Here is a 10,797-nt window from a genome sequence, read left to right on the forward strand (position 1 = left end):
TTTTTAAGTATGGACCTGGAATTTCTGATCTTTCCATGACTTTTATCATGAAGGGGTGTTGGAATTTGTCAAATGTTTTCTCAGCATCTAAGGCAAGGATCATGTGATTTTTTTCTTTGATTTTTTATATAGTGGCTTACGTTGATGGATTTCTGTATATTAAACTATCCCTGCATCCCTGGATGAAGCCTACTTGGTCATCATGGATGACCATTTTGATGTATTCTTGAATTCAGTTTGGGAGGATTTTACTGAGTATTTTTGCATTGATTTTCATAAGGGAAATTGATCTGAAGTCTCTTGTTGGATCATTGTATGGTTTAGGTATCAGTGTAATTGTGGCTGCATAGAATAAATTGGGTAGAGAACCTTCTGTTTCTATTTCATGGAATAATTTGAGGAGACTTGGAATTAGGTCTTCTTTAAAGGTCTGATAGAACAATGCACTAAACCCATCTGGTCCTGGGCTTTTTTTGGTTGAGAGACTATTAATGACTGCTTCTATTTTCTTAGGGGAAATAGGAATGTTAAGATCATTAACCTGATCCTGATTTAACTTTGCTACCTAGTATCTGTCTAGGAGTTTGTCCATTTCATCCAGGTTTTCCAGTTTTTGTAGTAGGATCTGATGATGTTTTGGATTTCCACAGGATCTGTTCTTATGTCTCCTTTTTTCATTTCTGATTTTGTTAATTAGGATACTGTCCCTGTGCCCTCTAGTTAGTCTGGCTCTCTATCTTGTTGATTTTCTCAAAAAACCAGCTCCTGGTTTGGTTGATTCTTTGAATAGTTCTTTTTGTTTCCACTTGGTTGATTTCAGCCCTAAGTTTGCTTATTCCCTGCAGTCTACTGCTCTTGGGTGAATTTGCTTCCTTTTGTTCTAGAACTTCTAGGTGTGCTGTCAGATTACTAGTATATGCTCTCTCTAGTTTCTTTTTGGAGGCACCCAGAGCTATGAGTTTTCCTCTTAGGACTGCTTTCATTTTGTCCCATAAGTTTGGGTATGTTGTGGCTTCATTTTCATTAAACTCTAAAAAGTATTTAATTTGTATCTTTATTTCTTCCTTGACCAAAATATCATTGAGTAGAGTGTTGTTCAGTTTCCACATGAATGTTAGCTTTCTATTATTTATGCTGTTTTAGAAGATTCACCTTAATTTGTGGTGATCTGATAGGTTGCATGGGATAATTTCAATATTTTTGTATCTGTTGAGGCCTGTTTTGTGACTGATCATATGGTCAATTTTGGAGGAGGTACCATGGGGTGCTGAGAAGAAGGTATATCCTTTTATTTTAGGATAAAATGTTCTGTAAATATCTGTTAAATCCATTAGTTTCATAACTTCTGTTAGTGTCCATGTGTCTCTGTTTAGTTCCTGTTTCCAGGATCTGTACATTGGTGAGAGTGGGGTGTTAAAGTCTCCCACTATTATTGTGTGAGGTGCAATGTGCGCTTTAAGCTTTACTAAAGTTTCTTTACTGAATGTGACTGCCCTTGCATTTGGAGCAAAAATATTTAGAATTGAGAGTTCATCTTGGTAGATTTTACCTTTGATGAGTATGAAGCTCCCCTCCTTGTCTCTAGAACATCATACAAGCTGGCTCCCATGTTTTCCTGCAGCTGAGAGGCTAAATATGCATGCAGTGTCTAAGGTGCTATTAAAAAGATTTTACCATTTAATTATCTAAAGGTCCCCATGGTGATTCATATAAAGCTTTCAATTGAAACAAACATCTACAAGATGTCAAGGTTGCCTTTTCTGGGCCATAAGCATTTTACTCTTGCTATAACTCAAGTCTCTTGTCACCTTTAAACTTCTATGTGTCATTTAACCTGTTTCCCAGCTCTCTTTCTTTAGCTGTTCTGTGTCTTAGACATGACTCCTTGTTCAGCTTCTGCTGAGTCACTCAGAGAAAGATTTCTATTCCAAATACCTTTCCTAAGACACTTGAATTTCAGAGTAAGTCACTGCAGTCCTTAGAATGCTTGAATCTCTACATTCATAAGAAGTCTTTACATGTGAAAGAAGCCAATACAGAAGCAAAAATCTAGGAATTTGTTTATATTGTTGCTTCCTTATTTGCTTGTTTGTTTTTCTTAAGAAACTGAATCTCTGTTGAATGCTGTCTGCCTTTGAAGTTAGATAAAATCTTAAAGTCTTAATGATTCAGGTTTATGTAATGCATTTTCCCTGAGATATGTACTTGTATTTCTATACCAGCCAATAGCTTGAGAACTGTTACAAGGTTTAAACAACATTTTTTAGATTCCAAATAAACAAGAGATCAACTCAACAGAGAGCATTTTTTTTTTTTTGCCTGGCATTGTTTTATTACTGTAATATCCTTATAGCAGTGACTCACTTGCTGGGTTATTGACAACAAAGAAAAGGACTATAGTTAACCACCTTTTGTGACTGTGACACTGATAATTTACAAAGATTAGCATCTCTGATTTTGTGGTGTAAATGCCATCAACTAGGTATGTCACTGTTCCTGTAGATGTCTATGGTCCTGTCTTCATGAATTTTTTCCAGATGATGAAAGGGAGTCAGGAATTCCATTTTCTCCCATAGGTGCTGAGCCATGGCTGGCTGCCCCTCAGCAGATTTTGATTTCTGTGTGTATGCTTGCAGCTGTGAATCATGGCTTGGAAAATGGGAAAGCATTTTGTGGTAGTGCCTATTACCAAACTCCTTTGGCTGCTGTAATTAATTCAACGGTTCCTTACCTTTAAAGGTAGCCAGGTAACCCATAACCCACCGGTTTGCTCTCTCTGATAAAAGCTTTTCATTTTTCTTTTAACTTTCAATGCTCCCTGAAATCAGCCTTGCTTTCTTCATCCTTTCAATACTATGTACCTGAACTTAAGACTATTACATGATCTGAGAGCTTTGAACATCAGTGTTGTGATCAGTCACTAAAGCTGTCCAATTTCCACTTTGTTCAAATAATGTTTTTCTGACTTGTCTGGGGAAAGTGTCCGAGAATTCATTTTTTTCTTTTCTTATCAGCAAAACACACACATATATATATATACTGTGCTCTTCTAGCTTACTATAAAATACAGGTGAAAAATCCCTGAACAGTCAGAGGACCAGCTGAAAAACCAGGCTTTTGTACTTATTCCCAAACATTTTCTTTGCCATAAAATAGGAGAACAAATAAATGGAGCACTGATGTTATAGGTGCCTGCCACTGAAAATCACTTGTTCTTGTTAATGGTCTTCTTTAAGCAAACACATCTGGGATACTCAGCTTCTTAAAAATCATGTCACTTCCTAGGACCCCCCTAACCCTGTTTATATTCAGATAGTCTGGAAATATATTAGAGAAATTCTTGGTGAGACTGGGCTCAACTCCTGTTCTGTCCCAAATATTCCTTCCAAATATGGCAGAGATTTCCTGTCCTGAGCAGGATGAGTTCATATCCCAGAGTGTATTTATTACTTAGATTTTCATTGAAGAACAAAGCCTTTGTATAATATTGCTCTTGTCTCATCCATATTGCTGTACAAATTTTGCTTTGCCTCCTGTGTTTGCTGGAGACTAGAACACAGGGAACATGTGAAAGAAAATAATCTTTCTGTATCTTTCCACATAAGCAACAACTCCCATCTTCTTCACTAGGACATGTTCTTCAGAATCAACTTTAAAGGATAAGAACCTTGTTTAGACCACCTCAAGTTTATTTCTTTCTGCTTCTCCTACTTATTATCTCCATGTCCCTGTTTAAGCAAATAACTTAATCCCTCCCTTTAATGTGTCAATTAAACTTGGAGTGTCGCTAATTCATGTAGCCAGGTCAAAATAATCTCATACTTGCAGAGCCACTTACAGCAGGGTCTAGTGTCTAGGACAGACTCAATGTTGGCAGTAATGTTTACCATCCATTCAACAGAGAGAACATAAAAATTCATGTGGAAATATGTGATGCAAATTATGCACACATAATTACATCATAGAAAATAATAAGTCAATCTTCTATAAAAATGTCATCAGACCTGACAAGACCATAGTCTTTTATTCTTCTATTTTTATTTTTGGGATTATTTTTTTGAAACAAACTCCAGGTCCCTCAATGTAATGAACATAGAACCAATGGTTTGCTCTTGGCTTCACTGGAGAGCCTATGAAACCACACAGTTAAAGGCTAAATAAATGGAAACTTTGGATAGGGAAGCTCAGTGCTGAGGAGTCTGGGAAGAGTTGTTCCTAATATATGCTCTGGGTTTGAATAAGACCCAGCATATTTAGCAATGACTATGAGAGCAATGGAATGTGTGACAATACAATTCATGGTGTAGAACTCTGAGGATACCATGGGAAGTTATATATACATTAAAGTAAGTTCCCCCATGTAATCTTCAGTGAGGACCAAAATATACCTTGGTAGCAAAGTATAACAAGCCTTCATTGCACTGCAATGAGTTCATTGCACACTTGAGGTCAGGCAAAGCTTTAGACGCAGAAGGAAATAGGAAGTATATCACAGAGACATTTTTGTCAGCATTCTAGAAGATAGGACACCTAAAGTCATTATTCATGGAGGAGTAGACTCCTGCATGTTGCATGGCTAGTGGTTATTTGAAAAAATATCTACATGTGCTTGTTCCAACAGCAAGTTCACCCCATTCTTTGAACTTTCCAAGAGTTTACTCACTCATTACCAGAAGGGGAATGGGTGAGTGGCATTTGGTTGACTTAAATCCAAGGGCTTTCTAACAGGAAATGTACTTCTTATCCTTTATTGTAGGTATTGAAGTTTGAGCCTGGACATTTCAAGAGAAGGGGCAAAGCTAAGAATATGGCTCTTGTTGATATCCAGCTGGATCATCATGAGCGATGTGACTGTATCTGCAGCTCAAGACCACCTCGATAAAACACTATGCACATCTTTACTTTGATTATGAAAGGACCTTTAGGTTACAAAAACCCTAAGAAGCTTCTAATCTCAGTGCAATGAGTACATATGGAAATGTCACTTTCTTAGTGCCATGGCAAGAAGAAGCATATATCATCAATTTCTATATACATAAGCATAGGAATTCACTTATCAATAGTATGTGAAGATATGTGTATATATATACTCATATACATGTCTAGCTCTATGTATGTAAATAGATGAAATACTTTATTCAGTATATTTACTGAAGTCTGCTAGAGGCAAATGATATTACTTGATATTTTGCTAAAATAAGGGAATGTGTCAAGCATATAAAATATCTTTCAAAAAATTCAAAAGGTAAGTTTATTCTAAAACTTTGTATGACAAAATACATCAGATTTTGCTCACTTAAAGAAGGCACTTGTCCATTAAATGAAAAATGAGACTTTCTTATGTGTATACTCTAATTATGTGAAGACAAATACATAGTTTCTGGCAATAAAAACAAGGTTTGAAATATTTTCTTCATGAGATGTACTACTCACCTACCAATGTGGACAGTAATTATCTGTCTCCACAACTATGCCAAAGTAATACAGGATATTTAACAATCAAGACAATCAAGTCATTATGTCCTTTTCCATGTATTTTCTCAATGCAAGCTAAGTAACTGAGCACCCTTCTCAATGAATTGCTCAGGGACTTGTGGTGATAAATAACAAGAAATATTCAATAGCCAAGCAATAGGTTGCTGCAGAATTTTTGATTTTTTTTTTTATTTTAAAGTCTGCAGAAAAGCAAGTGTTTACAGGAAGAACATGATATTCATTACACATGAGCCTTTAAATATGATAGTCATGGCAAGATTTGGGTGATAGAAATTCAGAAATAAGCAAATGTTAACATAACTGGAAATCAAATGGACTGTTTGATAAGGTCTACATTTAAAAGTGGGTCAAAATCTTCTAAACTGTGCCAATAATTTTTCTGTGTTTTGCTCTTGCATTTCTATCTTTTCAATATATACACATGAACTTATATTGTTCTTATATGAGACAAGCTATCATGAAATATTTATAGCCTTAAATATTTATGCATTAACAAAACACCTAGAGCCAGCTAAGTTGTGAAGGCACAGATTTGGTCCTGCTGTTCCAATGGAAAGCTTTTTGTTCTGATTTTATAGGAGTGAGTTAAGTTCCCTCAGTGGTGCCTCTACATCTATTCTAAAGAGACTGAGTCCAGAAACAGGAAGTTGCTCATTGTTCTCCCAACAAAATGTTTAGGAGGGAATCCTGAAGTCAAATTAGCTTGGTTCTGCTACTAGGAAACTATATTTTTCTTCCTGCCTTTAGAGTAGAAAAGAAAACCAATTTATTTGGTGAGTCCAACACTACCCTGAGCACAAAGTGTTTTGTTTCTGAATCTGTGCACAGGCCCCTTTTGTCTGGTGTCAGATGAGTAGCTTATACACACTCACATTGCCAAGGATGATGCTGTCTAAGCCAAGTTAACAGCTGTTAACAAATCTGTGCTTACTGACACATATATTCTAAAGGTTCTATGCAGTCAATTACCTGCCAGTTCTACTTAAATGATTATTAAAATTAAATAGTATATTGTTGTCAAGCATGCCACAGAACAATGAGAAGTAAGCCTGGCCCAATTTGCAAGCTTCCTGTGAAACAATGGCTCCTATAAAAAAAAAAAAAAACAAAAAAACAAACAAACAAAAATGTACATTACCTTACTCACCATAAAGGGCACAGATCAATCACAACTGTAAATATAAAATATTAGAGTGTTTTTTCAATAAACCTTCTAGGTGGTGATAATCAATTAAAGCCTTATCTGCCTTTTTATTTATTAGCTGCAGTGTAAATGGATGTGTACTCCTGTGTGGCCTTTTCTTCCTGGAGCATTTAATTAAGCCCAATCCCTTGGGTATATGTCATCTATTGAACATACAATGTGTAATAAGTAAATGTTTCATTGCCATGTAAGGAAAAAGAATAGAAAATAAACCATTGAAAAAAATTTATTTCAAAACAAACTAATTAATACGCAGATCTGCATAGCTTTCTCACCCAGAATGCCTTTCATTCTATGGTCTTATAGGGCAGAAAACTTTCATAATTTGAGGCTTTTATTATTTTTGGCATATCAATAACATTCAGCTTTTCCTCTCACAGTATTTGCTAGAGAAATGTAATGTGCCTCTTATCTTAATAAAAAAAATAAATCCTGCTTTTAAACAAAACTACTCTATTATTTAGTTCTGAATTGCAACTTTAAAAGCTATGCAATATTATAAAGGTACTTTCACAAATGCATCTAATGAGAGTGGCAAAATGGGAGCTTTTTGAAAGGAGGAGGTGCCTACCCTGAGGCCACAGGCCTCTGTGCTGTCTGCCTCATAACTCAGGCAGCCATTGCTCATACTTCTCTTTGCTGGTAGTCTTGGATCTTATGTTTGTTCACCAGTCAGCCTTTCAGTCAAGATGTTGCCCATCTAAGTAAGAGCATTCCATCCTCTTTATCACAGCCTCATCTCTGTCTTACCCACTCTTCCCTGTACTTCTGGATGGACACCCAGCTGATGGGTCTGCTTTTTCAGAGAATCCAGCTCCAATCTGTCCCCCTGAAGGAATGTAGACCATGACCATAAAGAGGGCTCTCTTCCATGCAACAACACTTGCTTTCAGGTTGGTCTTTGTTGTCACCCTGCTGGAGACAAAATGACAGCAGTTTCTGAGATTGGAGAAACCGTGCTTCTAGCTTGACAGGTACAGATGGTTTAGAAAATAAGTACAGAAATGTGTGTGTTATATGACAAGAACTTTACTAGCAGAAATATAATATGTTAACTAAGGGCTTGGCACTGGGAAAAGATTAAGCAGTACTGTATAAGGCAGTAAATTTAGATAGCTTGGAATTTTATATGAAGCATCATGAAAATGATATGCAAAACATTTAATACAAATGCACTAAGAATTTTAATGACATCTCCTAAAATGTACATGTGTCCAGTTTTCCTCTACTACTAACTTGACAGTTGTCCAAATGGCTCATATTTTCAAAGGATCTTCTGGTATAACATTGAATTAAAATGTACAGATTAGTACTCATTCCTAAAATTCTAGAAAATGCATTTTTGTTTATTGGCATGCCTACTTAATACGCTGAAAAAATGGAATATTTAAAATGCATTGCTTTTATTGACATCACAAAACTCTGTTGTTTGTAAAGATTGGGGTAAATAAGAAAGAGATCTACAAATACAGAAGAACCCTGAGATGTGTCAAATGAAAGTAGACATTACTGGGTAAACAGCTAGTTCCTTAATTAATTTTATTTTATTTTGTTTTGTTTATTTGGGGGATTGTTGAGCTTGCTCATTTGTTTGTTTTCTACTGAAATTATATTTTCCTTTTTTTGAAAATAGATTTTTTTCATGCAATATATGTTGATTACAGTTTCTCCTCCTTCTATTCCTCCCAGTTCCTCCCCACCTCCCCTCCCATACAGATGCACACCCTTTCTGTCTCTCCTTAGAAAGCAAACAGGCACTAAGGAACAATGAAAAAATTAAGTAAAATACAATAAATTAAAACAAAAACAAACAAATCAGAACAGAACAAAACAAACAAGAAAAAGAGCCAAAGAAAATAGACAAGAAATACATATATACACAAATAAACACGAATCTTATAAAAACATAAATATGGAAGTAATAATGTATATGCAAAGAACCAATATAGGTTTTTTAAAAAAGAATTCCTTGACTCAAAATTATGAAACAAAAAAATCATTAAAGATGCCTTTGAGTTCATTTCATATTGATCATGTACTACTGGACATGGCCTACACTTAAAAGTGGTTTATTTCCCCAGTGAGACTCCTTTGGAGAATTTAATTTTCACTTGCAAGTGGTTATCAACTAAAGGTTGCCTCCAGGTTAGTGATGGGAATCTGTGTCCACGTTTCTTCTCAACACTGAGACACCATCTGTGACAAGCCCTGTGTATGCTGTCATATAATCTCTGTGATTATATGTGCATCAGTCATACTGTGTTCAGAAAGACTTGTTTCCTTGGTGCCCTCCATCCCCTCTTACACTCTTACTGCTTCCTCCTCTGCAGGGTTCTCTGAACACTGAAATGAAATATTTGATGGGGCTGTCCCATTTAGGGCTGAGTGTGACAAGATCTCTCAGTCTATGTGCATGTCTAACTTTGGATCTCTGTATTTGTTCCCACCTGCTGCAAGAGAAAGCTTCGATGATGCTGGCAGCTGAGTAAGACACTTACCATTAGGAGTCATTATGTTGTCTTTTCCTTTAGAAGAATAGGAATGGAAATCAAAACAACCCTGAGATTCTACCTCACACTAGTCAGAATGGCTAAAATCAAAAACTCAGCAGAGAGCAGATGCTGGTGAAGATGTGGAGATAGAGGAACACTCCTCCATTGTTAGTGGGATTGCAAGTTGGTACAACCACTCTGGAAATCAGTTTGGCAGTTCCTCAGAAAACTGGACATAGTACTACCGGAAGATCCAGCAATCCCACTCCTGGGCATATACCCAGAAGATGTTCCAATTTGTAATAAGGACACATGCTCCACTATGTTCATAGCAGCTTTATTTATAATAGCCAGACGTGGGAAAGAATACAGATGTCCCTCAAAAGAGGAATGAATACAGAACATTTGGTACATTTACACAATGGAATACTACTACTTAGCTATTAAAACAATGAATTTATGAAATTCATAGGCAAATGGATGGAACTAGAAAATATTCTGAGTGAGGTAACCCAATCACAAAAGAAAACACATGATATGCATTCACTGATAACTGGATATTAGCCCAGAAGCCCAGAATACCCAAGATACAATTCACAGACCACATGAAGCTCAAGAAGAAGGAACACCAAAGTGTGGATACTTTGGTCCTTCTTTAAAAGGGGAACAAATACCCATGGGAGGAGATACAGAGACCAAATGTGGAGCAGACACTGAAGGAAAGACTATCCAGACACTGTCCTACCTGGGGATCCATCCAATATACAGTCACCAAACCCAGACACTATTGTGGACGACAACAAATGCTTGCTAACAGGAGCCTGATATAACTCTCTCCTGAGAGGCTCTACCACTGCCTGACAAATACAGACGTGGATGCTCTCAACCAACCATTGGACTGAGACAGGGTCCCCAATGGAGGAGCTAGAGAAAGTACCCAAAGAGCTGAAGGGGTTTGCAGCCCCATAGGAGGATCACCAATATGAACCAACCAGTAACCCCCAGACCTCCCAGGGACTAAGCCATCAACCAAAGAGTACATATAGAGGTACCGATGGCTCCAGCAGAAGATGGCATTGTCACTCATTAAAAGGAAACAAGGCCCTTGGTCCTGTGAAAACTTGATACCCCAGTGTAGAGTAATGCCAGGACAGGGAAGTAGGGGTGGGTGGGTTGGTGAGAAGAGGGAGGAGGGATGGGATGGGGATTTTCAGAGGGGAAAGGAGGAAAGAGGATAACATTTGAAATGTAAATAAAGAAAATATCTAATTAAAATAAAAACTGATCCAGCATGCCAAATCCATAGGAAGACCAACAGAGTCAATTAACCTGGATCCGTGGAAGTTCCCAGAGACTAAGTCACAAACCAAAGAGCATACATGGGGTGGTCTGTGACCTCTGGCAGATATATTGTAGAGGATTGCCTTCTCTGGCCTCAGTGGGAAAGGATTTGCCTAATGCTGTAGAGACTTGATGCCCCAGGGAGGGGAGGATGCTGGAGGCACTCTCTCAGAGGTGAAGAGGAAGAGGGGTGGGAGAACTATATGAGGGGGCAGGAGAGTGGACATGTGGGATGTAAAAAAAATGAAATAATTAATAAGGAAA

The 10,797-nt window shown here is 37.1% G+C and overlaps 1 protein-coding gene across 5 annotated transcripts in view; it reads left to right on the forward strand.

Moving 5' to 3' along the window:
* Pdgfd (platelet derived growth factor D) overlaps positions 1-6,723 on the forward strand; it is a 240,722-nt gene extending 233,999 nt beyond the window's left edge. For 4 of the 5 annotated variants that reach the window (XM_021172112.2, XM_021172114.2, XM_029482009.1 and 1 more), the window contains one exon: positions 4,757-6,602. In XM_021172112.2, the coding sequence (XP_021027771.1) occupies positions 4,757-4,882 (126 nt within the window). In that variant the 3' untranslated portion in view covers positions 4,883-6,602. Of the gene's footprint in view, positions 1-4,756 lie in introns of all 5 variants that reach the window. The other variant, XM_029482010.1, reaches the window with a different exon arrangement.
* Positions 6,724-10,797: the final 4,074 nt, after the last annotated feature.

This window comes from Mus caroli, chromosome 9, assembly GCF_900094665.2.
Source record: "Mus caroli chromosome 9, CAROLI_EIJ_v1.1, whole genome shotgun sequence".
NCBI lineage: Eukaryota > Metazoa > Chordata > Mammalia > Rodentia > Muridae > Mus > Mus caroli.